The sequence below is a fragment of the Paralichthys olivaceus genome, chromosome 23 (genome assembly GCF_024713975.1).
Source record: "Paralichthys olivaceus isolate ysfri-2021 chromosome 23, ASM2471397v2, whole genome shotgun sequence".
NCBI classification, from domain to species: domain Eukaryota; kingdom Metazoa; phylum Chordata; class Actinopteri; order Pleuronectiformes; family Paralichthyidae; genus Paralichthys; species Paralichthys olivaceus.
Window position 1 is genome coordinate 6,453,709 of NC_091115.1, and position 27,982 is coordinate 6,481,690.

At 42.9% G+C, this 27,982-nt stretch overlaps 1 protein-coding gene across 2 annotated transcripts in view; it reads right to left on the minus strand.

The window, feature by feature from the left end:
* The window catches only part of iqsec3a (IQ motif and Sec7 domain ArfGEF 3a), an 81,311-nt gene extending 56,435 nt beyond the window's left edge, over positions 1-24,876 (minus strand). For both annotated transcript variants that reach the window (XM_069520287.1, XM_020092394.2), the window contains exons 1-2: positions 23,976-24,876; positions 9,101-9,181 (exon numbers count right to left, since the gene is read on the minus strand). In XM_069520287.1, the coding sequence (XP_069376388.1) occupies positions 9,101-9,181; positions 23,976-24,610 (716 nt within the window). In that variant the 5' untranslated portion in view covers positions 24,611-24,876. The remainder of the gene's footprint in view (positions 1-9,100; positions 9,182-23,975) is intronic.
* Positions 24,877-27,982: the final 3,106 nt, after the last annotated feature.

A 27,982-nucleotide genomic window follows, 5' to 3' on the forward strand; every position in this document is an offset into this window, starting at 1 on the left:
CTGCCAAAGTAAAAAGGTCAGGACAAAATGTGCAGCCAGCATGTGAAGAGACAGACGTCCCAAACTGCCACAGCTCCTCATTAGCACCCCCCTCTGTCCAGAGGGGACTTACTTTGTCCATTTCTGAAGCTGCAGGCAGATTTTAAATGGAGGGAACACAAACACACATCCCTGGACATTATGCTCTTTCTTCTGTCTTGGCTGCAGGCTCGCGCTCTTGCATACACAAACACTCACCTACACACGGGGGACATTTTATCGTGGCACAGTCAGGCAGGAATTGAGCAATTGAGCAGCCTGCAGAATGGGACTGTGGGTATTCTTGGACCCCCTGAGATGATGGAGATTAATAAGATGGCAGGCCATTAAAGAAGGGAACGAAGGACGGTGGTACTGTAAATCATTATGCTCCGCCACTGTACTCAATATCTTTATCATGCAAAATCCTGGGAGACGGTCGCAGCCAGGGTACAGGATTCATCTGAGTCATTAGCAAATCAGAAGATCTGTATTCAGGCTGAGAACAAAGAGTACAATCAGTGTAGATCTCCAGCCGGTAATGATCGCCTCGTTTTTTTTTCTCAGGAAAATGGAAAACATTACAGAAAAATGTGCATTTACAGCTTTACTTCTTGCAGGAGCTCTGCCAGCGCAGAATGGTTATTACTGCATAATAAGCCTGCAGCATATCTCAGTGGATTTTGTAGCAGTAGCTGTGTCTCCAGAGACAGAAATGAGTTGGTTCCTAGAAATGACCAAATCCATTGTTTTACATAGTGCAGCGAGGGATAGAAAAATGATCAAAAGTCCCAGACACACTGAGGAGAACAGCATCCGTTTAACCTTTTATGCATTTAATTAAACCGACTGCCTTTGCAGAAAATCATGAATCAATGTTGAAAAAATATTCATATGCAAGAAGTCTCAAAATAGAAATCTCAAATAGAAGGAAAAAAAACGGCATGTATTTAACTTATTTTACTTATTCACTGTAAAAAACTTTTATGTAAAAATGTGCCAGTAGAGGTGAAATAGTGTGAAACATTTCTATCACCAAAATTATCATAGTTAACACTATTATTGTCAAAATAGATGTCATATAGATTAACCTTAAAAAACATTACATTTTCCACGATGCAACACATTTGTGTTTCTTTATTGGACCCTCACTCCCGAGTAAAACCCAAATTATAGGTTATATCTAGTTAAAGATCCTCCAGCGTCAATATTCAAGTTTCAACGACTCGTAATCCGACTCCGACATTTAAAATCTTTGGAGAGGCCCTTTTTTATAACATGAATCTGTGATGCTACTATCAACAGTTTCATTCTGCCTTTTACAGCGGTTTGCATGTGTCAAAGACAATCTGAGGACCAGGCCCTAACATTTATAGAGCGGCTGAAGACACACACTCTCATTTGAAAGCGTCTCCACACAACAGATGCTGTACACATAAGAGATGCTGCGGCAAAGTCATCAAAAAGTTGTGCTTTTATTAAATCTCCTCTGTAATAAAACCCTCCGCTCGCTTCACAATGCTGAGATAAGCTGCAGAACGGGGAGAGAAGGAGGAGGAGAAACTCTCAGATGTGAACGTTTGACGCACCACGACAGAGGGAGAGACGGGCGGAGGGGAAACTGCAGGAATGCTGCAGAGCAACATGTACAGTGGAGAACGCTGTGGTTTTCTTGACGTACATAACGTCGCATCACACGTCGTACATGTATGAACACTGCATGAGCAGATCTGGTATCGCCGCTCTGTGGTGGCTGTCGTCACCCCCCATTTTCTGGGGGAAAATAAAGCAGTCAAAGCATCACATTGATTAGAATTTACTAATAATACTAATAACTCTTTAACTGCTCCTTTCAGTTGGTCGCAAAACTGTTGAACGCTGATTTCAAATTTCAATTAAAAACAGGCTTCTCAAATCCCAGAGGGGGTGTTTTTAAAAAGAACGGAGAGCGACAACTAAATGAACGAACACCTGAGGAGATTGACACACGACGCTCTTCTCTGATTTGAAGCCAAATGGAATATGACAACAGAGAGACGGGTTAATAAAGCATGAGGTTGAGTATATGGCGGTAATGCACCAGAAGAAGACAAAGTTGATCCAGTAGATTGCAGTAATCCACTTGGACGCTGGTTGCCACCCACCAATAAACTGAACGAAGAGAAAGACCCAAGTTCATGACTTTTCAAAATAAAAGCTAGATGTTAAGTATTGCAGCTATAAAACAGATTGTGTGCTTTAACTTTGAAGACGAATTACTAAAGAAGAAGTTGTTTTATGACTGTTGCTGCCAGAGATCATCACCCGCGACACCTCAACATCTGCGTCAGTCGGATATCGTGAAATAAAATAATTTTCAAAATGTGGCTGTGGTCAAACCCCTGCTGTAGTTTACATGATGTAGTTTATATGAGGACATGCTGCGACACCACACCGCATGCTACAGAGCACATTTTTTATCACTATTGAATGTAAAGTGTCCAAATCGCACCAAATTGGACAATGCACTTTCCGTTAACACTGAGAATACTCAAGCCACGAGTGAAGCCGGTTAGATGAACGGTTCTTAAGATATGCCAGCCACATACGGACATGTTTGTGGAATGAGTAGATAAAAAAAAAAAAAACAGCACATTCACACATGCAGCACTCCTGACACGCCGTCTCTGGATGTCTTGGCGTCTTGTGCCCTCTGTTCCCATGACAACAGAACAGCAAACCAACAAGGTCACTTTCTCCAGCTGAGGCAGCATCATTACGCAATCACAGAGGGAGGGAGGGAGGAAAGAGAGAGAGAGAGACAGGGAGATGAGGAGAGGTATTAAATCACCGGGTGAGAAGGTGAGAAAAAATTGGCGACTGTAGATCCCACGTGTGAAATTTAATTTGTGGCGACACAGGTGAGACTAATGCCGGGTGTGAGGACAAAAGCAGAGGTGGTCTTGCACTTAAAATGAAAGCCAAGTCCTGAATAGCTAAAAAAGCTGAACTCTTTCAACATGTCCCTGAACGTCCTCCGACAAAATGGATCAATCATTCAATCTGCTCCTCCCCCGCCTCATTCAGTCCCTCTGTTCGTCTCCTTTTGTGACTACAAAGTATTTCTGACTGTGTCCTTATTCATCCCACGTCACCTTTCCATTCCACAGATAGCGTGACTCCGCTAATTACTGCAGTTTTTTAAATTATAGTTCCAGTGATTAATTAGTGAAGAACGCGTCTTGGCGAAACGACACAGCTGTCGCCTTGTGGTACGACCGGTTCTGAATTAATCCTCCACAGAAACTCCACAACTCTTCCCGCTGCCGCCTCTCTCATAGTGTCAGCTTCATCGAAACATTTATCGACACTTTATTTGTGTTTACGATCAAGGACGTTATAAAAGTGATGACGCAAGCCTAAATCCTAAATTAGATCTGGCGACGACCCAAGCGATTTTTTTATATTTCTCTGAAGTCGTATGCTTCACCAGGCGCAGAGTGTAATCCTTCATCTCCTTTACTTTAGCATTCTTTATAGCCTTACATAAAAAACAAGGTTGTAAACTTTAATTACACTCCCAAGTTCAAAAGTGCACATCGCACTTAATTTACCCTGATTAGACGAGGTTAATTTAACATGCAAATTGTACTTTAAAATATTTGGATGAACGGATTAACATCAACAACAACAAAAAAACGTAATGTTAATTTCTAGTTATTAATTCCACAAACATCAGTGTGAAACGTAATAAAGCAAATTGAGTTTAATTTTTAAATCAGATAAACCAGGTAGGATGAACGCAATGGTTTGTTTCCACACAAACAAAAATAACGTGATTGTAGACGTGTTTGAGGACGACTCACTGACGACAAGGAAGAATTCTGAAGTAGCTCAGGAGCAGTAACACAGGGACAGAGAACAGGCAGGTGCTTCACTGCCTTTTGATAAACATAGTTAACGATAAAACTTATTCTGACGGAGGAAAAGAAGGAGCTCATGAGCTTGACAACTAATTACATCTCTGACAACTGTAAATCATTCTTGCGTGTGCTAATTAGCGTAGCATACCTCATTAAGGCACTGGCTTTTGAATGCGAGTGCAACTCATTTGTCGAGGGCACAGCAGGAGCTCACTCATTTAAAGGGGTTTCAGATTGTGAGCAGGATGTTAGTGTTACTGTGAACGCTGCTAGCAGTCGGCTTGGCAGCTGAACCGCCAACGGGCTCGAGTATCGTGCCAACAAACGTATGCCTTCACCTGCCAAAGGCTCATATTTAACTCTGTGTCCAAACATGCGAGCCGTCCCATCGTTTAGTGTCCAGGATTACTCAGCCGCGAGGGGGAAACTATTTTGTTTGAGTTGTGTCGTTTCTTCATGGAGATAAAGCTTATTTGTCCAAAAAAAAAGTTTTACAAAGTTAAATTTAAACAGCAAAGAATGAGGACTCAGCAAAAGTGGTGTTTTTGTTTTTATGCAAATGGTGATGTATTGCAAAAACACATTGACACTCGCTTGAGACAGGAAAGTCTTTGATTAAAGACACTGTGCTGTTCTGTCTCCTGTGTCTCTGATGCCACTTCAGGAATACGCTCCTATTTATAAGAAACCCAGTTGTTGGTGTTGTTCGCTGCATCTCTCTGTTTAGATGTAATGCTTCTCATTCTGCGACATCACGACTCACATATATTACTATTATATAATCACACTCCTGTACATTAAGCAGGTAAAGCTGTGATACTAGTTTTTCATTCGGCAGGTTGCACCACAGAAAATCGCAGCATGAAATTGATGCTGATGTGTCTCCCAACAAGCACATGAAGTAAAATCTGCCGTGATTTGATTTTACTTTTAATTCCCTGCAGGTGGCACAAGTTTTGAAATTGCATCTAATATTCCTCCCTTTGTCTGAAGATGGAGAGGCTGCATGGGCACATCTGTCAAACCTGATGCTGCTGCTACTTTTCATGTCCGTTAACACAAGAAAGTTGTGCAGCAAAATTAATATTCTACTAGCAAAGTGTTCTGTCCATTTATTGTGTGTGTGTGTGTGTGTGTGTGTGTGTGTGTACCATGGCACTTCTCAGTTTTGCTGCACAGCAGAAATGTATAACTAACCTCCTCTATGGAACCGTTAAACCAACAACAAAACTACTTGGTGCATTTTTATTTGTTGCACACTGCAGCAGAAGATGGCTCAAACTACTAATTGAAAGGCTGCGGCCATCCTGCATAAGCTCACCTTTTCCATGAGTGATTAAAGATCTGACTGTGGGACCCTGAATACACCCCCCCTGTAGTCCCTCTAAAACCTCAGGTGCCTCCTTAAAGCCTGGCAGCAGTGACCAAGGGCTGTCAGGGTGAGTTTTCAGCCTCCGCAGGGTCCTCATTATATGTGACAGTGAAATCCTAACTTCTCTTTGCACTTCACTACTTCCAACTTAATGCTCACTTAATTAACATCCACTGTCTTATTAACTAGTTGTTTCCCCACTTCTACCTAAATGATGGGATGAAGCTCCTCAGGTGCAGACAGATAAAACTGATTTGGGACATTTCAACAAGTAGCGAGGAAGACTATAAGTTCTGGATTCATGAGGACACACCTGCGCTGACCGACTCTGAGTAACTCCCCGCCCTTCAGGACAAATGGCAGCCAGTCTTGGACATGATTGACCCCCTCTGAATTAGAGTTGGCCATAAATAATAAATCATATTGGCCCAGATTTGCCCCACACTGCCACACTGGCATCCAGCCCACATGCAGCGTGGAATGATGGCACTTGGGCGGTCTGCTCCTGTTTGCCATATCTGGACCACAAGTTAGCCATAGCCAAACAGCCTGTTAACCAAAGGTGGCACGAGTTTGTTATGTGCTCATTGGGCAATAGTCACCATTCACCTCATGTGCCACTCTAGATTCACATCCAGATTACATTTTACCTAAAGCACCGCACCCAAGTCCCACAAGTCGGGCGACTTTAGGTCCCATCCATTTTGTGCAGGGCCACATCCATATGCTGCTTAGGCGATAAAGTGAGTGTGTTTCTTTTCTACTCGTTTCACTCTCTGCTATGGTTGTAAAGTGTGAGTCCTTGTCTACACTATGCAGATTTTTTGGAAACCGACATTTTCCCCGTCTGCACGACCTTTGTTATGTAAAATATCAAAGTCCAGACAAGAACGCAAACTGACTTCAAATACTCAAACAAGCAAGCTGGGCCTGTAGGTGGCGATATAGTTGATCTGTCAAATACCAGAAAAGAACATTGTGAGCGTGCTCAGTGAGCTGATCATGAGTCTGGTCAGGTTTTTTTTAATTTTTTTTATTTCAGTATCATTTATTTATATATTCCTCGAATAATGAATATTTAAAGAAATAATATTTGCATGTGAATAAAGAGGAAGAGAAAAACAAGAAAAAATCTGAGGATTCAACAAGCTTAGTAAAAGGTGAATGACTCACTCATCTCTTTATGATTAAGGATTTCCCTGCCTGTGCACAGTTTTGTGTGTTTTCCTGGAGTATATGCAAATGATCTTCTGTACGCGGTGTGTACTGTGGTGACACACCAGCACACACACACACACACACAGGGACAAATACACACTCAAACACACGGAGAAAGACAGGGAGCTATGTTCTGATCACTGCCAAGCCAAAGCATGCAACATGATAAGAACTTTTTTTTTTTCACATGAACACAGATGCATTACATGTGTCAACAAGAAGGCTCACCAGTTTCCAGCATGGGAAAGACCCTACAGTACACACATCAATGCATTATGGCAGTTTTTTTGTTTTTTTTTTTACATTGCAGAATTACACTCTGGTTACATGGCAATACTCATACATGACTCTTTCAAACTTAACGTGACCACAGTGGAGAGACAAGCCCGAATGAAGTGAACATGAATGAACGATGGATGCAATGGCTCGTGTGCTCATGTGGAGTTATGTCGCTGTGATGTGATGCGATGTGCCGATGCCACGTGAGAAGGATGCTCAACGAATCACTGACAACAATGCGGAAATACAGAAAATCAACGACAACAGAATACGGGCTCTCGAAACGAGAGGAGACGCCAACGAGAACAAAAGAAAGGGACAAAACCACAAGCTGCTTCCTGCCTCGGCCCCAGACAGTCCTGAGTTGAAGTGGTTTGCTTCAGGGACGGGGTGGGTGGGGTGGGTGGGGTGGTTTAAGGTGTAAGGGAGGAGGAAGGTGTAAGGGAGGAGGAAGGTGCTCTGTGGTTGTAGCTTTAGCTAATGGTCATTGAACACAAGGCAATCACAGAAGACAACAGGTTCTATCAAGCAAAGTTCAAGCTCTGACCTTTTGAAAGTCACTCCATCAGTTTGAACCACTGCAGCTCTGCACTTGTATTTAAAGGAGACATATTTGCTTTTTATGGAATAACTCATCAAATTTTGGTGCAGATTTTATTCACTTTCTGAAAACATTGCGTGACGGGGCGTTCTCACATATTTCTAAGAGATTAGAACTAGTATGTTTAAGGCGACTGCAAAGATGGGCTTTGGCGGAGGTATGGGCTTTGCTGATTCTAGTTGTATAAAAGTTAAAAATCCTAAAGAGACAGGAGCTAAAGCCAAGTGTATCTGACAGAGGCTGAACAGAGGAGCTGCAGCGATGGACAGTCTGAAGAAAGTGATGTGTTGTCTGAACATATAAGCGCATGTCAACCTTTTTAAGTGATAAACCTGAATTTGAGAAGAATGTCTATATATATATATATTTGATAACGATATAAAGATCTTCCAAGTGGCAAACAGAGCTGATGATTAATGTCCACTTTCATCTCTTCCTCCTACATTACTGTCTTTCAATCTCTCCTTGATTTAAGCCTCTGAGCTGTTTAAAGTCTGATTGTCGGAGGCTTGTTGTCGGTCTGCAGCTTTCCTACTTCGCGTCCTGCACTGCGGGGGCTATGATTTGCCATCAATACCACGTTTGCTTATCTGTTATTTTCTGCCGAGCTCAGGACAATGCAGCAAAACAATCCTGTGAAGTGCAATCCCCCAACAAACAAGTCATTTTGGGGCAGATGGCTTAATTGCTATTGATGCGCCTTGGCCAGATGAACGCTGTAATTTTTAGTGATGCTCCGGTGTTGGAGGGAACTTTACTAAATAAAGGCAAACAAATTCCGCAATGGGCTGTCAGTTCAACTTGAAAAGGGCAAAAATAGAAACGTATTAGAGCTGTTTCTTATTTCTTATTGTTTATTTATCTATTCAACACTAAATATGAATTATTATTCTCCCTTTTATAGCTGCCTGGCAAGCTGGAAGGTGTATTCAAGTAAAGTTATTTCAGCTGATAATTATTACCTGAACTTTTTTCGTATTTCTCAGGACTGTGGGGGAAAATTACCACATCAAACCAACACCGGAGCTTTCAAAGTGTCTGACTTGAGAAGTTTTATTGGAAAATGAAAGAAGCTGTTTGTAATTCATACACAAGTATTTGAAGTGGTGGATTTCTGGCTGGCAGCATCTGCTCTGTCACTGTCGTCTGCCGATCTGACACAAAGAGATAACAGCATCATCATCATCCAGCTTTGTCTCCTAAACTCAGTGTAATATTTTTCTACTTGCTCAAAGCTTGGCCAAGGACTCGACCAGAAGGAAATGGGATGTTGATGTGACTGATTTGGATGTTTTCACTGTGTTCCGGTGGATTAATCTGGATCGTCTGACAAAGACGATACAAAAATGGCAAATTACATTTGGAGTCTCGATTTCACTGACGCAGAACCCAAGCAGATGTGGCAAAACTGTGGAGTGACTGTGAGGTCACTTTCTCAAGATCATATGAGTCTAATATTATTACAATGGAGGGGGAATAATTCAGATTGTTCCTCAGGAGACCCTGAAGCCTTTACAACCACTTCAACTTAACACTGCTGGGGAAGTTTTGCTTAGAGTAGCTACTGCAGCACCGCTACTAACAGGATGCATGATACGTGGCTGCAATTGAAATTTACAGAAAATAAATATTTCAAAGTGAAAAAAATACGAATATTTGAAAAAGAAAATTAAATTTGTGCAGATGTGACAAGGGTGCAGTAAATCTTACCTGGGGACACAGGCGGTCGATGTCTCCCCCTCTGGGGCCTCGGGGGCTGGGCAGCAGAACTGGTGCAGCACTGTTTGGTTTCTGTGAGAAAGAAAACAGAATAATAAGAAGAATAATGATAAATAAAATGATCAGCAGGGTCTTCATGGTATTTTCTGTATCCAATCTTAGAGCAAGCGAGCGCCTGCGTGAGAACAGGTCAGGCGGAGATGAACCATTTACGAAACAAGCTTTCGCAGTTTAAGAGATTTTGATTAATCCAACTCAGAACAACGAGATGCAAGAAGGTTTATGCACAAGCTGAGTGAATATAACTTAATTCTACAGGTCACGTCAATGTGAAGTGTTGTGGGCTTTAAAGTTAAGAGTGGGAACAGTGTGTTATATTCAGATGAGGGGAGTTTTGTGTAAGATGCAGATGAAGTGAACGGTCTTGTTTAATATTCATCGCTTTGTGATTTGTTTCTCTGTGATCGGTTGGTGAAAAAAAAGAAAAAGAAAACGGAGACTGATTTCCAATGTTTCATCACCATGGAGACAGACACAAGAAGACATGGGATTGGTCTATTTCAGCACCACGGACAGAGACAGAAGAAGAAGAGAGAGTTTGAAAACAGATTTTCCACCAAAATCAGCAGGTATTTCCAGTTTTATTTAACGTGGGTGAACCCACAGAATTAAAGGAAAAACTCTAAAATCCAATAACAATTTAGCAATGCCTCATTTTGGCAAAAGAGAAATATACAATGCAGCTTCAGCAGGTCCACTAATAATGCATTTTCCCATATCCCAAGATATTGTAGATATATACAGTCACAGGTGAAGGTGATGCAGAGATGGAGCGAAGAGCAAGGATGTAAAAATTTAATGTGCAAGAGCCTTGAGTGCCTTTGGCTTTTCTCTCTCCATCACTGTGTCCTCTCCTTCACTTGGACCCTGCTTCATCTATCACGTCCTTCAATATCCTCCCTTCCCCCGTACAACTCATCTTTTCTCCTTCCTTTCCTTTTCCACTGATTTTTTTTCCCCCCCGTTGCTCATATATACGACCTCCCATCCCCCTATTCCCGGGGTCCTGCAGGCGCACGGTGTGTTGTGCAATAGAGGAATTTGCTCGATTACTCTTGCTGTCAGAAGATGTAGCCGGTAAAAGAGAGCAGCAGCTTTTCATACGCCCTACCCCTGGACAAGGGACACAGAAATGGACGGAGGGGAACACATTCCGAGCAGCAACCACCCCTCCGTGCCCATTAGACCTTTCCGCCTTGTAGTCAATCACCCAGCTGTCATGTCTTTCTTTCTGTCCCCTGGGTGAGGACAGACTGAACAAGTACATCTAAAAAAACCTCCTGAAGGAGCACTACTCCTCAAGAACACTTCAGTCTGTTATTTCCAACACACCTGCTCTCTGCCGTGAAGAGCAATAGTTCACATGACGGGATTTTATTAAACCCCAAAATGCCTCTAGCGTGACTGCAAAGATTGTTTTATCTCTTTTATTTTGAAGGGGGAGTTGGGGACGTGTCTGCCAGCAACAATGGCAGACAGCGCAGGGAGGGTGTGACAGCAAATTAATTCCTATTGTTAATGGCTCCTCTAATTGTGTGCGCCACAACGTACATGACACCGCCGCGGCCGTTTTTAATAGGTCGAGAACACTGCCGGCCTCCGAGGGGACGTAGATTAGTGGGAGCTCTGGGACAGCGCAGCCATTTGTTCACACAGATTAAGGGTGTGTATGTTGTGTGAGTTTTGCAGGTCGGTAAAAGAAAATAAACAATCAGGTTGAAAGTTATTTGTTGTTACTGATCTAATTATATTTACTTGCTGGGAATTTACAGCAAACATGTAAAATAAGTTGTTGATAGGAAAACATGTGGGACAATTTAGTTTAACTTCCGACAAAAACAAAAACAGACTTTCTGTTCTGATTATCACTCCAGGGTAATTCTTTTGTTTAATTGACTAACTACTCCACCATGACTTCTCCTTGAAGTGAAGCCAAACCCGCTTGATCGCCCCCTGTTGGCTGGCTGCAGTACAGCGCATGAATCCCACCTCCAACATGTTAGTGGTTGGAATGTTGTGATGATTGGCAGCTGAGACTGACTCACGATTGGTGGAGCACAGGACCTCGATCCTGTGGCTTTGTGCTGTGTCATATTTACGTGAATAAAGACCACGGACACTCCAAAAGTGTCGAGTCATCTTTTTTCTCAACAGCATGGAGGGAGGAGAAACAGCCGAGCTCGTTTGAATTCAGTCAGTGGGTTTTACTGGTGAGGAGGCGATGTGTGCGACAGAGTTAGTTACAACACACACACACACGCACGCACGCACACGCACGCACACACACACACTGACATCCCCACAGGCCTGAGTCGATGATATTTGAGTCATTCCTTCCACCACATTTGGGGAAAAGCACCTCACAGGAGAGTGAAGGATGGAAAAAAACTGAACTCTATCTTTTAAATCACTGCTTGATTCATCCTAACCATCTACCTTTCTCAGCTTTGATCTCTGGTTACTCGCAATTTTCTCTCCATCATTTTTGCCCCCTCTCTTTACCAGCTTTGCCGTCTTTGCAGTCAGAAACAGCTTGCAAGCATTTTTATGCCCATTTTCACTTTTTTGAAAAGAGCTGGAGGGCGTACACCCGGCATGAACTGCATAAAGGTCAACTATCATGTCATATATCATGAATCTGTGTGTGCTCCACACAGTGGGAGAACACTCGCAGCTATGATTTCCTAATTAATCTCTGCTTTGCTTTCTCTCTCACAAACCCACACGCTCATTATGACGACAATCCTCCCATTTCCATGTTCAGGATTACACAAACATTTCCCCCCACAAGACATCAGCAGGATATCTTCTCCACGAATTTGAATCAGAAAATTAACAAGGGTACAAACCCACCATTTTCACACACACACACACACACACACGCACCTCCTTGAACAGTGTTTGATCAGTGCAGGCGCTGGAGATTAAACTGAACTCGCATGACCTGCTTTCTGATCTTCCACAACGGTGACTGAGTATCCTCCGTGGCCTAAGCTCACTAATACCACCTATAAAAAAATCGACAAGCTCTTATAAGCTCCTCCACACACTGGGCGTGTTTAAGAGCGAGCGTAATCTGCACACCACGGGTTCATTGTATTTTGTTTTAACGTCTCGTGTCTAATGTGTTTGTCGATGCGCTCCTCCCGGTGCTGAATTCAGCTTTACTGTGTCAATAGCTCGCCGGCTGATTCAACTCGAGGCAGAAAAAAATTCTCGGCACACAAAAGTGATGCTCATTGCAGCATGGGACTGAGAGAGAGAAAGAGAGCGAGTGGGGAATCAAATCTCGCAATAATTGATGGATTAGTTTTCACAGACCATTTCCTCAGCAGTGAAGGGAGAAAAGCAGTGAACATGCTCGCCTCGCTTACTGAAATAACATAATATGCCGTATTAGAGTCTGCCCCTGAAGGCCAAACACGGTAAATACAAATACAGCTGACCTTGGAGGAAGCAAACATATTTACAATACAGTGGAGAAGCTGTTTAGGTTGCATGGCTGCTGACTTTAAAAAGACACGTTTGTGTTTTGTGGCCGTTATTTCATTTCCGTGCATGGTTTGATTTATTTTTATATATTTGGAATAAATGCATTTTAGAGTCAAGGTCAAAGTCACTTCTATCGTGGCTTTAGAAAAGGAAAGAAAAACATTAGAAATGGGTGGAAAATAAATCCTGGGGCTAAATTAACCTTCTATTGAAAAACCAAGCAACTTCATTTCACACCAAGAAAAAAGGGGAAAAGGCCACTCTCCACTCTGAAACACAATCCCAGAGAAAACACATTATGTTTATTCAGCTCATCTCATGGCAGTATTACCAGATGCACCTTGATCATGGTAAATCAAAAAAAACACTCTGTAATATCCCTGAAATAAATCATCTAAATCTCCTGCGTTATTACTGCAGTAATCTTCCACACAAACACATCTCACTTTTCCTGCCCCTGAAGCCGACCATATCGACGCCTTAACACACGCGCACACAGTGAATATATATAAAGTATAAATATATAAATAAAAGCTTCCTTAAAAGGTTTACGTCAGTTCGGACTCTCGGGCCGTCCCAAGCGGCTTAGCTCTCCTTCGGCAAGAGAGACTGAGAGAGCTGGAGATGGACGAGAGAGATCAAGAGCACATTTCCCGAGAGAAGGCAAACAAAAGAGGAGAAGAAAAAAAAAATCACTTCATACTTGTATTGAAATAAAAACCCTTTTGAATTCTGTGCCAGTGTCAGGAAAGTGGCAACATTTGAAGTTTATTCTTTCAATCTCATTCTGGCCTACTTGAATCCACCATTTGGAAACATATGACACCATTTCTCTGTTAAGCTGCATTGATGCTGCATTATGTCTGAACATAAATCAGTTTCCCCCCCTGAGATCTCAGTTGTACAAAACCATGTTCAAACATGAACTCCGGACAATTGGGGCACGGACCATATCCTGCCAGGTTCTCACTTGAACATTATCCGGCATTTATATAAGGGCGCTAGATGCAGAGAAGCAGGAACAACTCTGATATTCAGCCCCTCCGGATAATTTCAGGAGCTGCCTGAAAGCAGTTTATGTACACAGGTGGAAGATGAATGAATTGTGATGGGTGATGTTTGTAAGGGTTTTGAGCAAATCTTAAATATGTAGCTGGAGTGTTTATCAGGGCAGATATCAGCAGTGCGTCAACAGTTTTAAGATCTATTCAGAGGGGTTATAAAATATCAGTGGTAAACGTCAGGTTTTTCATGTCATTCCCCTGAAAAATCAAAGGAGTTCTCTCTGCATTTTACATTTGAATTCCTTTAAGTCAACTCCCAACCTCTGGTGCCCCCTGCAATAAAAGTTAAAAAAGATACATCTTTGGTTTGAGGAGGAAAAACGAAAGATCGAGAGGAGCTCGGAGGAAGAATAGGAGCGAACCATTTGTGAGCTTGTCAGGGGGGAGATCCATCAGCTGAGGGGGTTTCACACATCGAGCTGCGTTCACTTCTACTGGACAAGTTTGTGTTAGAAGTATTTTCAGCCAAATTGTATGCAATAAAAAAATCTCTAGAGTTCAAAGAGCTTCTCACCATCAAAGAAATCCAGATTTAGCCTGCAAACTTCTAGGGCTGCTGCTTTTCATTCCAAATTCTAACATTCAAACTTGTTGCATGTAATGTCAAGTATTATACCTACAAGCTTTTTTTATTGTTGTGATCTCTTGGGCAGCTTTACAATCCATAAGTGGCATTTACTTTACCAAGTCATGTGAGTGACTAGAGGTGGATGTATGGTAGAGTTATATTAAGGAGAAGAATGATAAACAAGTTTGTTTCGCGTATCTCTCTGAACTCCTGGAGTAGTTCTGAACTCTTGTTTCTTGCTGGGAGTGAGTGAAATTACAGGACGAATCAGAGACGTAGACAAGGTTAGAAAATAAATGTTGTGATTATTGTGCTGCTCTTTATTCTGCTCCCTACTTTCTGCAAACTATCCAATCTGGTTTAGTCTGAGACCACCATTAAAAAGACATTTCAACAATAGCTTCACCGCAGGAGCAGCGTACAAGTTTGCCATAATGGCCTAAGCATCGCTCAAGGATAAAAAAGGTAAAATCGCACAATTTCAACTGGTGTAAAAAGCAGAATAAAACACAGACATTACAGTCAGCCAGTTTGCCATGAAAGCATCGCTTTGTCCTTCTGTTTTCATCTGATCTCCAGCTGGTGCTTCCACTACTGAGCAGTTTTAGCAGCTCATATTGAGCATCAAGCCACACTGTGTTGCTGCAGGACCATCTGCTAAAGACTTGGCGTTGGGTCAAATTTCACAGACATTTTCCATGCTTCACAATGATGCTTGACAACAATCACAGTGACGTGCGTGTCTCATATCTGCCAGAGTTTGGGCTGATGAGGGAAATTCAGTTTTCCAGGTCAGCAACATTATTTTCATTTGTACATCAAGGGAGTATAGAGCCAAGAGTCCTGAATAGAAATCCATTGTGTGTGAATGACGGTCCTGGAAAGCAGGACCATTGTGCCTTAGAATTAAAACAACGGAGAGAAGGTATGTGGGACGGTGACGGGGGAGACGTGACAAAAATGAAAAAGTGAAATTTTCACCACATCATCCCTGTCTCCAGTTCCCACACATGACTCATTCAGTCAGTCCTGCTTATGTCATCAGCTTCTTTGCTCCAAACTGAAATCTCCAATGTCATTGCTGATCAAGTCATTGGCCCCTCCCCCCTGGCACTGCATACCTGATGATGTAATCCTGGAGTTCAAGAGGTCGACAGACGGGGAATTGGTGACATAACCACAGTGCAGGGGGAGGGCAATCTGGATCCCGGGGACTTTTCTACCATCCAATCCCAAATGTCACAGATAACACAAACTTCAATGCGTGGGCGCACAGACAAACGCTGGTTAGTCACTTTTAACTGTGGCTCCAGGAAAGGATAAATTCTGCATTCAAACAAGAATTTCATTCCAGGCCACTGAAACCCCTCATAAACAAAAGGAAATGTGAAATCACATGACTAAGGTGACTGCACCATAGTTGAAGATGAAGCAGTGAGTGAGTGAATTAGTGCCTGAGTGGATGCAGATTTTTTTATTTTCTAATGCACGGTACAATAGGTCACTGCTGAACCTTAGCTGAGGCTCTGTGTGATGTGTCGAGGAGACTGGGAGAGCCGATTAGACATGCTGTGCCTGTTCCGATCAGCTCTGCTATGCCTGGAGGCCTTAGGTGGATTGTTTTGAACATTACTCTGGGTCGTGTAGTTAACCGTACCTGAAGTTTCCTCAGGCAAATGTGCCTGTGCACGTCTCTGTGTGTGTGCACGTGCACATGTGGGTGTGCTTTGTTTTTAAAAGACATGGGGATTATGTTAAATATAGAGAGCAATGTGCAATGAACCCTAATAATACATGTTACACACCTAACATGGCTTATTAAGAGCAAAAACCCTTGAACTATAAATACACAGATGCACTAAAGAACCTAAAGCTTTTCTTGATTGAAAAATTAACTCAGTCACTAATAGTTTTCATATCAAAGTTTAAAGTGTGATTTTCAATTGGCAAAAGCTGCAATTTTATTAATGGTGTTTTAATCTAGCAAGTGAAACACAGGTGTATGAATTTTGCATTTGAACTTCCAAGCACATCAATCATGTGACGCTAACTTTAAAGTAAGCTCGAGTAGCTAAATCATAGAGTTTATGTAGGGTTACCAGATAACGTGATCTGGTGGTGATGCACCTCTGGCTTTCTTCTGGCCGGAGAAAAATTTAAATGTGGCAGCAGTGGCCCAAATATCCAAAATCCAATGTGGGCCTTTTTTGGCTGAGATAAGGTGCTTGGAGCAACATCTGGCAAACAGGCGCGGACTGTCTAAGTGCCATCATTTCACACAGTATGTGGGGCTGAATGAAAGTGTTGGGTGTGAGCCAGATCTGGGCCACAGCAATTTTGTTAAGAAGCCATTTTAAAAAGCTAACGATAAATTTAACGGTGTTTTGATTTCAAAACATTGGTCATTATTACATCACTGTCCAACAATACAACTGTTATCAAAACTAACAACAATCATCACTTTATCTGGTTCTAGTAATGTGGAAACAAAATGCATGCATGTATGACTTGGTGCAGTTTTAGAATATGCAGATGTACAAATGTTGCAGTTTAATTTAAACTATAATTTTAAATTACAACATTATTCTCATTATTTTCCTCTCTTATATGAGCCCATATTTAGACTTTTTAATCCCATTGGATGCACATGCAAGTACACTCAACAGATGCACACTGGCACACATGGTGCAAAACAATTAGAATTGTCTGCTGAGGGATTTTCAGCGCTAAGCTCTCAGGAGGTGAAATCTCTGCGGCAGATGGGTGGACATTTCTCCATAGCTGCACATTGTTTGTTCTCTCGAAGGACCTTTATTCCGTAAGCTCACTGACCACTGTGCATCATCAGCCATTTAGGAATCCCACTATCGTAGCATTGTCTTTTCATTCCATTCAGCCTTTATTTAAACCTTAAAGAATCACTGAAGGCATGAGCCCATTTAGTGAGGAAAAGATCATTTGAACACATCAAATAAAGAGGAAGTATGATGAGGAAGTGATGGTCAAAAGCTAGAGGAACACATGCTGCTACATGATGCTTCATTTTCAAGGCATTTCTAAGTGTTACACCATGGTCATCACATCTGTTTCATTGCAAATTGCACATTTTGTGTGGAACAGGTTGTGATGCATTGAGCCAGTAAAAGAGCCAGATATGAGGGGTGTGTTATTGAGTGCTGCACTTATCACATCTCTGTGTGTTTTCTTACCTCCGCAATGACAAAATGTGCAGTCAGTTAATTTTAAATGTTGGTAAGCATCTGTTGAAGTTGCCTCACTTGAAAATATTTTGTAATTATGTTCAAATTGGTTTTAATACCAAACTGACATATGGTAGGCAGCTTTAAACACAAACACGAACGCCAGATGAATTTCCATCTGCAACCACGACTGAAATATGTCGATTGGATCATAATGACGCTGTGCCGATCACTCATTAGACGCACTGCTCATTTAAACAAAGAAATGAAATGCATCAATTAGATGAGTGAATGTTTTAGCTTCTGCTGAGGAGGAAGTTACAGCAAAATTCACAATGTGGGTGACTGGTGATCTGATTGCAGGTGCATGTTGCCAAGGACAACCTGTTTATTTGTAATCTAGATTGATTACAAACAGATACAGGGGACACTGAAAAGAAATTGTAGCCATGTTATAAGGAAAGTGGGTCAACATGTGGTCTCCTCGACCCTGTGGGACCTCTCACTCACTACTTGTACAGTTATTCAGTCCCTGCCCTGCTTTTTAATCTGCAAAGTTGCTTGTAGCCTATACGTACATTCACCATGCAACATTCTCATCCATCCCCTCTCTGTAGATTATAACTAAACATTTGGTAATTCCTGAAAAGGCAGCAGCAGCACGGTGGACAGAACATATTAATCAGATTAGCGAAATCCATATTTGTATTAATTTTCTATTTTTACATGGAGACATTTAAAGTAATGGAGTTTGGTTCAAATATGACAACCTTTAATACCATTAAATAGCTTATGACTTTTGATTTTTTTAATTTTAGAGGTCTTCATGTAATTGTTTCTGCGCCTCTGCCACACACACACACACACACACACACACACACACACACACACACACAGACACACACACAAATGTAAATGTAAAGACCCAAAACTATTCACTTTACCTCCTGACAACAAACCCAAACCTGAAAACAGACACGTGAACACACATTGCTGGATTACAGACAACTGGGGCTGTCTTTTGCTTTGCTCAACTTAAAAAAGCTAATATTCCACCTGCAAGTCAGGAATCACCCGGCAGCAACATCCTCTGAGAAATGAAGCAATTTAAAAGCTCTACGCATCAAATGTGATATTCATGATTTGGATTCCAGCGGCAGCAGAGCCAAGCCACCCTGTCATAAGCAGACGTGATTCACATTCAGAGGGGGAGGGGATGCAGAGGAAACAGCGCGGGCGGCTTGTAAGTGAGAGGAGATTCCACCACATGTGACGGTGAAGGGAAAAGGGGGCAAAGAGAGATAGAGAGAAGTATGGAAAGAACCCCTGCACATCTTTAGGAGGCAAACATGCAGAGAAGCAGTGGGTCTTTTTGTCATTCTTAAAAGGTCGTTTCTATTGTTTTTCATGCCATGACTCTTTTTATAGTGTAACCTCTTATGTGCCTCTGAAACTCGTGCCGGCCGACACACGTTAAACATGTTCGAATGCATAAAAACTTTGTTCAAACTAAGCTGCAGTTTTTTCTGTATGTGTGACCTTGCCCTTATGCTGTAAGGACATTGAAATATTCGAAGGACAGCGAACAAGAATAAATACTTGAAATCAAGACATTACTAGTCAGGACAGTGCAGCAAATCAAATTCTTTAAGAGTTTCTTAGCTCACAGCTAACACAGGTTAGTGAGGTTTTTTTACCTTGTGTTGGTCACATATCTGAATCATATTATTTCAAGAAAACGTGAGATAGAAGAAAACCTGGGTATAGAATAGGAATGTGTAACCTGGAGATGGAAGCTAGCATGACTCTTAAGGGCCAGCATAGCATGTGCAGCCTGCGCTGGCAAACCTCCAGGCCCATTGATCTAAGAGCATCAGAACAAGGAGACACTGCAGCATCCAGCAGGCGCTCAGCGGGGCCACTCTGTAATGTATGCCTCAGTGTGTGTGTGTGTGTACGTGTGTGCTGAGCTCCCCCATCTCTTAGTGTTGTGTGCTCGTCCCACTTTAATCCTGAAGGAGACGGGGTGCAGGCACATACAAGATGTATCCTGGTCTCCGGTTGGTTTCAGGGCCAGTGGGAGGAAAACGAGGGCATGGCAGGCACGGCAGTGAGTCACAGCCAATGTAGGAAAACAGGAGGGCTGCCAGGTGGCATGTGGCATGTTAGGGTCTTTAGTTGGTGTTTTGAGTGTGAGAGCGAGGATTTACAATAACTGTGAGAGTGTATGGGGGAGGGAGGGAAGCAGCGGAGAAGCACCTGGAGCTGTATGTGAACCCTGGGATTTCCACCTCAGGCTATGGGAATGCTGCCTATCAGACGATCACGCACCTCCGCACACACAAGCACATAAACTCACCTATACACCATCGCATCTCCCTCGTGAAAACAAGGCCCGACCTTCTCACACTCTCATTTTGACACACTCACACACACACACGGGCAGCCCCCCGAGCGTATATAGCAAAGGACACGGCAGACTGAAGGCTGCAGCCCAGCCGAGAGTTGTGTTAAGTGGTGGAGAGCGTGATGGTGAAAGGATGGGGCTGAATACTGATCCAGTCTGCAGAGGTGGCTACTGTAAGCATAAGCTGCTGATTAGAGGAGAAGAGAGGGGGATGCAGAGGAGAGGGGGAAAAGAGAGGAAGGACGGTCATGGAGTAATGAGGCAGGTGGACAAAGATATCATTTGTAGCCTGTGAACAAAGAAGCAAAGATCTGGAGAGAATGAGAGTAGGTACAATGGAAGCTGGAGGAGTGGGAGTCACAGAGAAAGAAGCGGAGGAGGAAGAAAGAGGGGTAGCGAGGATCGCTGAGGGCTCCCCTCAGATCACACAGGCCCCTGAAGAATCCTCCTCAGACTCACTCACACAGTCGCTTCACACTCTCCGTCTGAGAAGTCGGGGATCGTGGCAGAAACAACTTTTCATTCCTTGACTGTGCGGAGCTGAAGGCAGCTCCTTGATTTGTGCTGCTCAAATGATGCCACTGGAGGAGATGAGGGACGCATGATACGAGTCAGCGAGCATTTAATTTTTCATTCGGAGCTTTGCAGTGGATTTTCTGCTCCTGTTTTTAATCAAGTAAAAACACGTAGATGAGTTTAGAAAGTGGTGGTTACGTTTGAAATCTAGTGCATCCCAGGGATTATGTTACATGATTCCCTTGTTTCTTTACTCCACTCGGAGGTTAAACTTTGCTGCATTCATATTTATTTGGTTCAACCTGTCCTTATCTTCCATGTTTTGTCCACAAGAAGTTTACAGCTTCGTGTATTTCCCGAAATGTCAAACGTTTCCCTCGAGGTGTGACAGGTTGGCCTCTTACATTCCCCCTGAATCTCAAAGACTGCTTGTGCTCATAATTCCCTCTATAAAGAAAGAAAGTGGATAAATAGACAGACACCCATTGTTAAGTTTGTTCCTGTCGTCGTCTCATCATCAGAATCACTTCTCCCACTGCACTGACATCTCACAACGCACCATCTTGTCTGACCAGGATCAACGCTCTGAGTGGAAATAACAATGCTGCGTCACATCTCGTGCCTTTCATGTATCACTGCTTCTAAATTAAAGACAGGCCAGTATACAGTATGCTCTCTCTCTCACTCTCTCTCTCTCCTGCCCTACTATTTTCATTGCTCATCATTCTGCAGAACTGCCAGGAGGGCATCCGCTTGTTTAAACAGAACCCACAAACTCACGCATTTATTTTGCGCAGCTCATATCTTTGTGTTGTGTTTTCTCCGTGCCTGGGTGAATCTATGTGACGGCACCTATAGTGTCCATGCTGATGCACTCTACTCCTTCAGGAATTAATAGTTGATGGCACGATAAATCAACGAGGATTAACAGAAACACTGCAGACGCAGCCGAGTGGAACAGATGGGATGTACGTTGTGTGCGTTGTTTGTGAGCATGTGCATGTGGCTCCAACAGAGGAAATACATGTGACCTTGATGGTGGCGAGCACAGAGCATTCAACACTGTGGACAGTGCATATAAGTTTCCAGCGTTTTATTCTGTCTCATCATTAAATCGAAGGGGGTTTAACGATGTTACACAGGAAAAAAAAGCTGCTTCTCTGCTGCAGCAGCACATGGACGGATAGGGAGAGTAATCGATTGCAGCAAACATGCAAGGAGAATCTGGAGGAAACCGCAGTCTGCAAGAAATCTGCAACATCTGCAACCAGAAAGACAATGGCACCAAAACACAGTGTCAGAGGAATGGCTTCACAAACAACAGTTAATGTCACGATCTCGGTTAAGTAGATAATTTGTGACTGTAGCTGCAGGTTTGCAAAGAAGCGTGAGGGGGGAAAAAACTGCAGTGTGGAGGCGGTGAATACTTATGCAAATGTTTTTAATTATTTTAGACCTTTGTGTAGAGATTTCTTTTCACTTTGACAGTTAAACGTGTTTTGTTCAGTATCAGAGCCACATGAAATCTACAGATTCAACATCATAACACTGACACAAAAATTAACTAAAAACATATGAATTACTTCTGATTGAAAGGAAGATGTTAATTGAGATGTAATTTATGAAACCACATTGAATCTACTGTTTTCTTGACATTACAGAAGTACAACTGATTATAGCTGCTCTATTCTTGATACTGGAGAGGATGCAAAAACATATTCATAATCACCAAGGAGGAAATGTCTAAAGTCTTTTTTTATATTTGGAAGCTAGGCTGTTTTTTAACATGTTCTTACAGGATTATTTATGGGTTATTTATAAAAATGAAGAAAGAGTTATCCTTGGCTACATCATGGCTGACATTGCAGCTAATTCAGCCCTGGTTTAAATATATTTTAATGTACGATACATAACGTCTGCCACTAGGTGTCTCTCAATCAAAACAACGGAAGACCTAGTTTGATGATGTCGTGATGCAGTGTGGGATCATGGGAGTTGTTGAGCAAATCATGTCCATGGATGATGTAATGCATTGAAGTTTTAAACGACAATTTCAAAATGACATTACAACCAAACAGATAATCAGAGGAAGGAAAAAACAGCTAGCTCGCTAAATTTGAAATAAATAAAGCAAATATGTCGCAAAAATCAATCGTCTTGTTACCTTGACTAAATCTGGGATATCTCTGGGTTTAAACATTGTTGGAAATATTTTGATGAATGTACTTTAAAAGAATATGAACATCTTGTCATTTTTAGACATTTTAATGAGGAGTCGTCACATATTTTTTCTCTAAGGCGACGGTACAACTCATGAAAGTCAGTTTTCCACTAAAGGGCGATCACTTCGTGGAGGATGATCACAGAGTTCTGAGTCTGCAACAGCAGCACAAAGATGACGCTGACTCATGAAATGTCTTCACAGAGGAACACTCAAGCTCATCAAGGCTTATTAGCACCTCGACCATAAAACACATTTCTGTCTCTGCTATTATTCCCCCCTGGGTTACGTCCCTCACATCTTTCTGCTGCTGTCTTAATGAGCGCCAAGCAGTCACAGTCTGCACAATCACACCTTGATCGTAGGTGTTTTTTCAAATGCGAAGATGTTAGAGAGCTGACGTTTGTCTCTGAGTCAGTGATGTGCCCCGAGGAGCCGGTGCCTTGCACGTCTTCAGATGTGTGTTTACACTGTCTCTCCACAGCGCTCTCTCACAGCACCTGCGAAATCGCTGCATCAGCCCGGCCTCGAAACAGATGCATTGAAAAAACAATCCGGTGTGGTAGAACCTCAATTCAACCGGAGCACGCGCTATTATTTAACCAAACTTTGATCCTATAGTCCACCAAAAACCACTTTGTCTCCAGTGTCTAATCCCACCCACTCGTGACAGCATCCCTTGGTGCAGAATTAATAAAGCGGCACCATTAGAATGCCAGCCGGGCTCCTCCAAATCAATATCCATTAAGCATCCAATTGATTTAAGGGGCCAACGACTGAGTGAATAATGTGAAAATACAGAAGGAGCGAAAATTACCTGTCAGAAAATTAAGCCTCAGCTTGTGAGGGAATGTGAGGTTAATCATGAAGTCAAAACTCATGCAGACTTTATAGTACGATACTTTTTTAGGTGGTTTTTACTGTAATTTCCAGAATAAAAATTTTATTTTTCAGATTTTCTTTTATTTTAACAGCTTCTCTTTGTGATGGTTCCCAAATTTTTGTTGTAACTCAGGTGATGACAGAGCAGTGACATTATGTGTCCGGGCCCTTGAGGATATCACACTTGCTATATATAGATATGAAAACCAGACACACTGCAAAGATATCCATATTTATTAAGGTCATTCAATTTAATATTCAGTCCTGTTTTATGGAGCCTGACATCGAGGTGAAATAATGTTCTAGTAACTGAATGAAAAGCGTAATTTTGGGGGAAATGACCACGACACAAAAATCCCAAAAAACTCAAACTGGATTAAGAAGATTTCTAAATCAGTTTGGAGACATCTGAACAGTCTTTATAATTTACTGTAAATGTTATTTTTCACTACTTACTCCGCTTTCCTGGCCAGTCCAACTGAGCGGCACAGAGTGGTGGGAGTCTGCGGAACCAGGGACTTGCAGCAGGGGCTCCTCTTGTCCTCCTCGCCGGAGTCCGGGCTGGCTTGGCTCGTTTTGGGCGACTGCGGCGAGGTGGGGACGAGCTGCAGCTGCTGCGGGTGGTGGGAGGACGGAGCAGCGGGTGACGGGTGCTGCTGCTGATGGTGCTGATGCTGAGGCTGGGCCGACAGACCGGGGATCTGCTGCTGCTGCTGCTGCTGCGGCGGCGGCGGTGGCTGGTGCTGATGCTGCTGCTGCTGCTGCTGCTGATGCTGCGCCTGGTTCACCGCAGCCTTGTTGCTCCCCGGGTGCGGATGATGGAGGTGGGCCGGCGCCTGGGGACTGGCGCTGCGGTGGGTCGGGTGTTGGTGGTGGTGGTGGTGGTGGTGCTGATGCGGAGCCGGCTGCTGGACGTAGTGGTGCGGGTCGCGCAGCAGTCGGTTCTCGCCGATCAGGTCCTCCACCTTGCGCTCGAGCTCGTCGATGCGCTGGCGCTGCGTCTGGATGAGGCTCTGCTGGTTCTGGACGATGGTGGTGAGCTCCTTCAGGTACAGAACGGCTTTCATTGGATTATCCAGCAGGCTCTCCATCACTGACTGTGGCTGCGACCGTGTGCCCGGCTACGCTGACTTCTCCTTCAGCTGGTTCTGGCGCTTCTGGGGCCTCGGAACGGTGCGTAACCGGGATGTTCTGGCGGCCGTTTGACGCCTCTACGCTCTAGAGGGGTTGGGTATCTCTCTCTCCCTCTTTCTCCCCCTCTCTCTCTCTCTCTCTCTCTCTCTCTTGATCGATGTGAGGAGACCAGAAATGGTGCTGACGCAAGAGCAGAGCAGCGTCAGTGGAGTGAGGAGGCGGGGCTGTAGTGGACACGTGACGTCAACACGCAAGGAAACGCACGAATCATATGAGAGAATCTTAACGTCAGACATGACCAGTGTCTCTCACTGAATCAATCTTAAATTAAATCCATTTAACTTGCCACCAAAAATAAAACCTGAAATGCTTCTCTGCAGGACTATGAGCTCATCGGCAAAGAAAAAACGATTTCAGACAGACTCTGCACATTTTCGTCTTCGCCAGTTATGACGTCATTGTCACAGGATTATAACGTACAACCACAACAATGTCGGCCCATAGTAAATTTTAAATGTTTGTTTTACACTTATACTTTAAGGTTAAAAAACACATTGGATGACCGTGTTTAAATGTAGGAATAAACTAGTTTGCCACAGTTTGTTGCTATAACAGTTTTAAAATTGAGCTGTGGAAATGCCAGCAAATACAAACCAGTCTGTCTTTACTCCTGAAGATAATTCAGATACTTATGAAAAGGATTCACTTCGTCTTTTTTCTCTTGAGTGCAATGCATGATGGTATATATTGCTTGGTTAGGGACCATCGGGTGTACGCTACTTTCCATGATGTATTCTGGGATACAATGAGTCCGCTATATAGTGTATAAACAGTTTCGTTAAACATTCACTGCAAAATGTTGGATTCACCGGACCATGCAGTGAATAGCGAGTGATTTCAGACACAACCATAATCCCACTGAGCTGACTCAATCTGTTGACTCATTCTCACTGGTCTGACATTTGCTAGTTAAGACCCTGCTCTCCGTGTGAATGTGCGGACGTGTTCAGTGGACCCGTCACTGGGTGGTCTATTATGTCACCCGGTCAGGTTTGGGAAAAGGAATGGGCACGAAGGAGAATGTAATAACGCTGCTCACTTAGCAGCTCAGGAGGAAAATCATGACGACTTGCGGATGTTTATTGTTTTTGCAGGTAGACGTAGAGAGGGTTATGTTGATCCTCACCAATTTTCTTCCAAGTTTCATGGATGCAAACTAATCATAAAGTTTGGAGTCTTTCACCTCTGGTTTGAGCAGCATGAATCTTTGAAAATTAGGGAAAGGCAGCAGGGAGTCAGTCTGTGCCTTGGTGTTGCAGACTTTAATTTAAAAAAATAAGTATGTAAGCAGCTTTAGCACGGACAGGAACTGGTCTTCTAAACATTACTCAGCTGTTCTGCTTCCTGCACTGTGATGTTTCAGATATGCACATTAGTTTTTGTGCGTGGACTTTACTCTCTATTGACGACACAATCCTGTTTGCATGTGTAACAGGCCTAATTAACTTGTGTTGGTTGTTTGTTCGATAGAACTTTGAACACTTACAGGACGATTCAAACGTAAAACCGACCTGTTTATTCATGATGAAAGTCTTTTTGAACTCAGAGGGGTTCCCACATGCGGCTCGTGTAAATTACTGTTAATTATTGTCAGAGTCTAACGGTCGGCCAGATTCATCCCGAACAGGAGTGAGATTAATGATATGCAGTGATGAATGCTGTTTGTTGGGAGAACAGAGATGAAAAAACCCTGCTAGATTTGTGTATTATTTTTCATTGTTAAAAGTTCTAACAAACTTTATTCTCACACAGCTCGGAGGAAATATGAATATCACATGACCTTGCAGGGGTGAGTTATCATGGCCACGGTGGCGAGCCAGCGCGGGTGCAACCAGGCCCCTCCTTCCATATGGCTGCTTTACAAGCTGCTTGAAGTGAAAAACAGCTTGTGCACCTGAGCTGCTGCACATGCCTGGACAGAGCCAAAAATGAGTTTTAGCAGCTGGATTGTAAAAAAAAGAAAATGGAAATGGTGCCAGCAGTGACTTTGGAGTTTGGATTCAGTCTTACTTATTTTTGACTCTCAGCTGGAAGAGGTGCAACCCACTTTTAACACCAATTACTTCACAGAGCAGCCCGGAGCCTGAGGGGGTCACACATCCTTGATCTGAAACGACAAGGACGGGGCTCAAAGTGTGACGTGAATAATAACGTTTCCCTGCATCTGGAGATCAGACAACCTTAAATGACCCTTTTTTTAAAAAGAAGAATACACAAAACCTAAGGGAAATACATCACTTTAAAGGTAGAGATGTTTAAAAACTGATACCATGATTGAAAATGCCTCCAAAACAGGCCTTGGCAAGAGATATTTGCACATACAGCACTGCTGGAGAATGTCAGGAGATTGTCAGAGCATTTCTGAAAGCAGCTTTGGAGCGATCGCTGATGTTCAAATTCCCATTTCTAATTCCTCTACCCCTGAACGGGAGAAGTTTAAAAGTTCTCAGTGTTGAAGTTTTGCCCTCCTGCAGAACTGTGCTATATCAACATATAGGCTCGCTCCCCCTGAGTGCTGTTGTGTCCCGGGTCGGTTGCTAAGTTGAAAGAAGACCAGCTCCGTTCCAGTGGATCTTGATGCAGAATCAGGTGTGAACCCAGAGCAACATTCAGAGAAACCTAGAGTCGTCTTTCAACCTTGTTTTGAATAGTCGTGACTCTCAGCACTTATATTATATACATTTAAAACATTTCCATTTGATGTGATGGCTCTTATTCATTCTCTCACAACTGCAGTTAGAGGGATTACTCACTTTCCTCCAATCTTTTGACTGTAATAAAACAACACTCCTCCATTCTGTGGCTCATCTGGGGTTCAGCGCCGCTCATTAATATTGATAAATGACTTGTTGCGTGCACCCGACTCGACTCAGAACATGAGAGATTTTAAACCCAGAGATGACTCATTGGTTGTGGATGTTTTGTGCGTCATTACCATCCCTTTGGAAAAGCTTAAGAGAGAAAAAAGACACAATACAAAAGGGAAAGCATTATCAAAGCGAAGCTCTCTTCTTTTGCTCGGGAATGATGCCAGAGAAGTCGAGCAAGTTCACGTAGTAAAAAGTTGATGAAGAGGGAAAACAGATTAAAAACATTTTTTCAAGGAGTTTGCAGCATCAACAACATTAAGAGACGCGATGAGAGCAGACGACACGATGAAGCAATAAATGTCAGGTAGTGATGAATTACTTTGTGATGCTACACTTCATTTCTTCGCACACGGGCGAGTCACTAAGTTATTGACAACGTGAGCCAAGTGGCAAACATGA